The 6,225-nt window shown below is 33.8% G+C and overlaps 1 protein-coding gene across 1 annotated transcript; it reads left to right on the forward strand.

The window, feature by feature from the left end:
- The first annotated feature begins 583 nt into the window (after window positions 1-583).
- On the forward strand, window positions 584-5,882 carry LOC133183986 (neuronal acetylcholine receptor subunit alpha-2-like). Its single transcript, XM_061318860.1, has 5 exons — window positions 584-848; window positions 1,117-1,161; window positions 1,756-1,865; window positions 4,531-5,066; window positions 5,350-5,882. The coding sequence occupies exons 1-5, from the start codon at window positions 645-647 to the stop codon at window positions 5,880-5,882; spliced, it is 1,428 nt and encodes a 475-aa protein (XP_061174844.1). The 5' UTR covers window positions 584-644.
- The last annotated feature ends 343 nt before the right edge of the window (window positions 5,883-6,225 follow it).

Below are 6,225 nucleotides of genomic sequence, written 5' to 3' on the forward strand. Positions count from 1 at the left end.
AAACAGACAGATAGACAGATGAACGACAGACACCTTATCGTCGGTCTTTGACCAATAATTGATAAGAAAGGTTAATAAGTTAATAAGAAATGTGTAAAGTTAGATTCTGAACATCAATTCGATAAAAAAAAAAATACCTAAATGAAAAAGCATGATATGCACGCTAGCAGCGATCTTCCTCCTTGATTAAACCTTTTGTATTTCGAGCAACATGGAGAGGCAATGTTCGATATTCCCTACAACCCAAGTGTCGGAAGCCTGAAGCATTCTCATTATCTTGTCAAACGTGACTTTATTCTAAACCCATTCTTTTGATTAAAAGAAAGTTATGTCTAGATTAGGCAAGGCTTGTGATATCCAATACAAGCTTAAATGACCATGACTTCTGAATCTGGTTTCCGCTGTGATGCTGATGTATTTTATGTGATGGGTGTTGGATGATTCTATAAAAGTGACAACGTACAAGGATAACGTTTTTGATCTTTGCATGCAATACTGTTTACAGCGATGTTTTCGAGAGATTTTATCCGCATGTTTTATTAAGAGGCTAAGGAATATTGGAATCAATAACTGTGAAATTTGAGGGCATATTTCTTGCATATGATAAATTCGTCTTAAAGGAGGGGACAGCAGAAAAGTCGAAGATGGTGTTAATTTTGATAGCATTGCTTATTCACGTCCAATTTTTATTTTCTGAACAAGAATTGTTCTCCGACGAACAGAAATTACTAGCTGACTTGGGTCTCTTTGACATGGAGGTTTATGACAAGAGTGTGAGGCCAGTTTTCAACGCCTCTAAGAATGTCCTGATAGATTTTGGATTTACATTGATACAAATTGTGGACATGGTAAGGCTATCAAAACTGTCTGAAAGTTTGTAAAATAAGATTACATATACAGTTTCAGGTGATACTGAAATTTAACATTGGTTTTCCAAATAGCACAGGTCAGATGAAGTCTATTATGTCAAAGATGATAAATGTTTTATGTAAATCTTAATATCTAATATTCTTAGAATAGCATTTCTATCAAAATAACGACTTCTTAGAGTATTAACAATACTCCTATGACACATTTGTTCCATTTGATATCTCTAATGAAAGCAATCTTTTACAGGACGAGAAAAACCAAGTTTTGGTTACAAATGCTTGGCTGGTCCATGTAAGCTATTCATTTTATTATTTTTCTTGGATAGTAAAATGCGAATTGTTATGTTGATAATTTATTTTTAATATTGAGATAAAGATATAATCTGTAATAGTTATGATAAAATCTAGAAACTGAAGGAGTATGGAGCATTACTGTCGGCGAATTCGTGGTATGTCTTATTGTAAAACTTTCTTCTTGATTCTATCCTTATGCTCTCTCTAAACAAATATATAGACATGCGTATTGTAAAAAGACCTTGTCAAATTTTGCTTTCTTTATATGAAATGTGCAACTCATACAGTCAATTCAATATCCTGAAAAAAATTGGTTAGATATAACATAAAATGCAACACTTAAGCATCTTTAAGATCTTTGCAAAATTGTTACTAAACGATACTTTTATTGTAATAAAGAAATAAATTATATTTCATATTGATTAATATATGAATGATTTTCAGTCCTTTTTGACTAATTTAATAAAGATAAAAGCATTATCTCTCACAAACGTGAGAAGAAAGGAATCACATATACAAACTCTTTAACTAGTGAATGACGGATTTCATTAATTAAACTGAGGATTGATTCCATCCTTTATATTTGGTTTAGAAATGGATTGATGACAGAATTCGCTGGAACACGAGTGGTTATAGTGGTTTGTACAACCTAAGAGTTCCAGCACGTCTTCTCTGGCTTCCTGATGTCGTATTGTATAACAAGTAAGTAACAGTGATGACTGTATATGAATTTAAATTGATTGATTGATTGTATGTTGTTTTACGTCCCATTCGAGAATTTTTCACTCATATAGAGAGGTCACCATATATCGGTGAAGGGCTTCAAATTTTGACGTTTACTCGGCACTCAGGGCCATTGAGCAGTGAGGGATCTTTATCGTGCCAACGCCTGCCGTGACACGGGGCCTCGGTTTTTAAGGTCTCATCCGAAGGACCCGCAACTTTCACTTCAAAGTGCCGAGCGCATGGCGAGGGAACAGTTGCTACCCATTTTTTATCGACTGAGGTCAGTCGCGGCCGAGATTCGAACTCACGACCTCCCGATCACGGAGCGAGCGCTCTACCAACTGAGCTACCGTGAACGGTGTATATGAATTTAGAACTAAGGAATTTAAGACTATGGTCAAGTATAATATTGCCTTAAAATCTATTAATTATAACTTAAACATTTGAAAAGAAAATAAATAAAATAGTTCTGATTGAGACTGTAAACTCCCAACATATGCAGTGCTTAAAAAATGACTATTCCTACATGTATGAACCGATGAAAAAGTAAGAAAATATCGAGTTAAATTTCTTTGATAATGCAAAGCCTAGTTAATAAAAGTATACATACATCTTTACTTTGGTTGATTGTATTTTAAGTGTATATACCACACACATAGACTAATTTCTGCAGGAAATATTTTGGTTTAATCAAAAGAGCAATAAATAAACCCTTACCTCTCTTAATCTTCAGCTAAGACAATTTTCAAAAAGAGACGCAAAAGATAATTTTAAAAAAAGAAATAGAGAAAAGTAAAAGTCTGCAAAAACTTCTGTTTCTCTTTATTTTATCAACATGAGTTTTTGGCAAAAATGGCATGTATCTGGTGATTCCTGATTGAATTCCCACCAGATCTTTCTATCAATGTCATATTGTTCATAGTGGTGAAAAGCGTTCTTGATGCAAAGAGTTTTTACAAGATCGATCTTGAAGAGAAACTATCTTACAATTTGACATGTTCCATTCATCAATGTGATTGGGATTTCTAAGAGGAGATAATTGCTCTTTCATCGATAATTGATCCCCTAGTATAGATTAAGATGCAGGATTCTCCAACATACAATGTATCTATTATAAGCTATAAAAAGATATTTTTGTTGAAACTCTTTCATTAAAATTTTAGGGTTGATACCCTGTAGTTTACCATAAAAAACCCCAAAAGTCATGATTAGAAGATTTAAATTCTGATTAAATATTTGATTAATACTGAGCATATAATTAAAAAAAAGATGCATTTAAAAACATGTATTTAATATAATCGTCTTGATTAAGATGGAACTAGAGAAATCTGAGCAAGTTCACAAAATTATACCCTCTCCACAAAAAACAATGGTTCTCTCTAACACAGTTGTGGAATAGACTTGGCTTATAGACCTTGAGTCAAGGTCTTAAAACAGCCTCAGCTCATGAAAAATCTTTGTGCCAAGAATAAGATTTCAATGTTACTTCATTACAAGATATGCCCTGGCAAGAATTATACACTTTTCTAAAAGTGACATCAAACTTTCCAAATGTCCTTCGTTCAAGAACAAAAAAAAAATCTTCAGCTCATGAGCAAAAATTATTTGTTCACAGAATCAATTTCAATATTTTTCCATTAGGAAATTATGGACCGGTCACGAATTTTACACCTTTTCAATCGCAACTTCTTCGTCCTTTCTGAGAAATGGAAAAACAACTTCGAATGTGTTATGCAGCGTCCATGACAATCCCCTTTTCATATACATTGAAATAGATGAAGGGTGATCTCTTATCTGTTGGGTGTGCATGGAGCTAAACTTCATTAAATGTAAAGATATTAACTTAAATATGCTACAGAAGGGACACTCCACTCTGTCTATCCAATACCTTAAGAAATAGGAAGTGATTCCATTTAATACATATTTTAACATCCGGTGATGTAAATTTTTTGACTTTGTCGGGAAGGCCTGAAAAGTTGCGATTCATACTTTTTCTGCTGGTGACTTTGAACTTGCTCAAATTATCTGGGTCAAGGTCCTGACAAACCATTATTTCATTTGTAATCTGTGTTTGGAGTATGAGTTTCCAAGTTTCCTTATAAGGAAGTCATGGCCTTGACACTTTCTAGCAGGTTCCTTACACTTGCTCAAATGACCTTATGTATAAATCAGGAGACACCCTCCCTTCTCAAGCAAGTAACCTAAACCAAATGTCCTTTTAGTTACGTCCTGATACACCCTCAGCTTAAAAGTAATCTTTAAGTAATCATTAGAAAGTAATGGTCAGGACATGAATTTGAAACTTTTTGGCATTGAACATGCCTAAATGACCTTGCGTCAACATCCCCTCATGTCAAAAGCAATCTTTGTTTCAAGTATGAGCTTTCAGTGTTTCTTTGTTAGAAAAGTAAAGTTTAGGTTTGTAGGTATAGTTATGGACGATTGCACAGACAGACGGACAAGGTGATTCCTGAATATCCCCAAGATTTGATGGGGGAATAAATGTAAACATACGCTGTAAACTCTTTTGTTAAATTGCTGAATAAAATTTTTCATATTCTTCTAGAAAAAATACAACAATTAATAAGCATAAATATAATTAAAATCAAAGTATAAATAATGTTTTTTTCAATGAATCTAGTGCAGATGACTATACTTCCGGTTTCATGCCCATCAACGCCATGGTGTACAATAACGGAGAAATATTCTGGTCTCCACCATCAAAACTAAGAAGTTCGTGCAAAGTTGATATCACATATTTTCCTTTCGATAAACAGAACTGCCAACTTAAATTCGGTTCATGGACGTACGATAAAGCCCAAGTGGACATCAGGGCCACCAACGGTTCTGTAGATGTTGTAGGCTATACTTCAAACGGAGAGTGGCTTCTGATTGGTCACTCTATTGAACGTCATGAGACCAAGTATCCAATCAGTAGTGAGATATACCCGGATGTAACAGTCTTGATTGTCATACAACGCAGGATACTTTATTATGTACTTAACATTATATTTCCCTGTTTCTGGTTGAATATTCTTAGCTGTCTCACTTTTTGGTTACCGTCTGATGCCGGGGAAAAAATAACACTAAATATAACTGTTCTCCTGTCGTACTCGGTATTCCTGTTGGTAGTCGCAGAGAGCATGCCCCAGACTTCAGAGTTTGTTCCCTTGATAGGTTTGTATTCATATCTTGAGAGGCAAATTATAAGTACCATTGATTGGCGTCTATGTTATGCGGATCTATTTAAGTTCTATTTGAAATATATATAAGAAATATTAAATTTTAGCATATATTTTCTGTATTATCTATGTTTTGAAATACTAATCGTTGAAAACTTTTATTGAAATTTTATATTCATTGCAATTATCGATTCATTTTTATCATTTGTTGTTTAAATACTTAGGTATATATCTAACAATTTCCATGTCAACATCATCAATTTGTGTGATTGTAACAGTGTTTATATTAAAACTTCATCATCCTGGGCCTCAACCACAAAAAGTTCCACGATGGATTAGAATATTTGTACTTGGATTTCTTTCAAATTTGCTCAAATGCACATGTTGTCGACGTCAGAAATATTCAAAACGGAGAAAAATCTTGCCTGGAGCCTTTTCCAGTCAAGATCTTACAGAGAGTTCATCGTTATTTATCCATACTAAACAGAATCAACAATCTGAGAAAAACGGAAGATCGTCACGCGCTAAGCTAAAACGCATGGAGGAAGAGAATGTTTTTGAAAACGGTTCATCGAGCCAACCACAAGTCAAACTGTCAAATGTAGAGGAACTCATGAGGAACCTGAGCTTTATAGTATCTCAATCAAACAAAGCTGAGATGGAGTATGAGATTATCGATGAATGGAAGCAAGTTGCTCAAGTTGCAGATCGCATTGCTTTTCTATGTTTCTTCTTTTTGACACTCTTTTCAGCTATTGTTGTTTTAGTTGTTGTACCAAGTTTTATTTATAATGAACAAGATGGAATCTGATCACAGAATAAGTAGTTGCTGCATTAAAAGGGTCAATTTTTGTTATTTTCAGAGACATTCAGTACTTTTAGCAAGCGTAGAGGTAAATACTTTACATATTTATCAGCCCTATTACAAAAATTATATTGGAAGGAAATGTTTGCTATGACTACCAGATTCCATCTCAAAGTGTCATTTCTGTAGGTTATGGAGATCACAGAACCTAAACCTCCAATCTCACAGTAAAAAAGTGGAAATGCATTTAATTAAAATGGAAATTTACGGTTATTTAAGAAATAATGTATCATTTTTAAACATCTATCGGGATATAAATATGGGTTGGTCACGAGATCAAATTCCATAA

This window comes from Saccostrea echinata, unplaced genomic scaffold (assembly GCF_033153115.1).
Source record: "Saccostrea echinata isolate AGI-Se365-2 ecotype Australia unplaced genomic scaffold, CSIRO_AGI_Sech_v1 ptg000009l, whole genome shotgun sequence".
Lineage (NCBI taxonomy): Eukaryota > Metazoa > Mollusca > Bivalvia > Ostreida > Ostreidae > Saccostrea > Saccostrea echinata.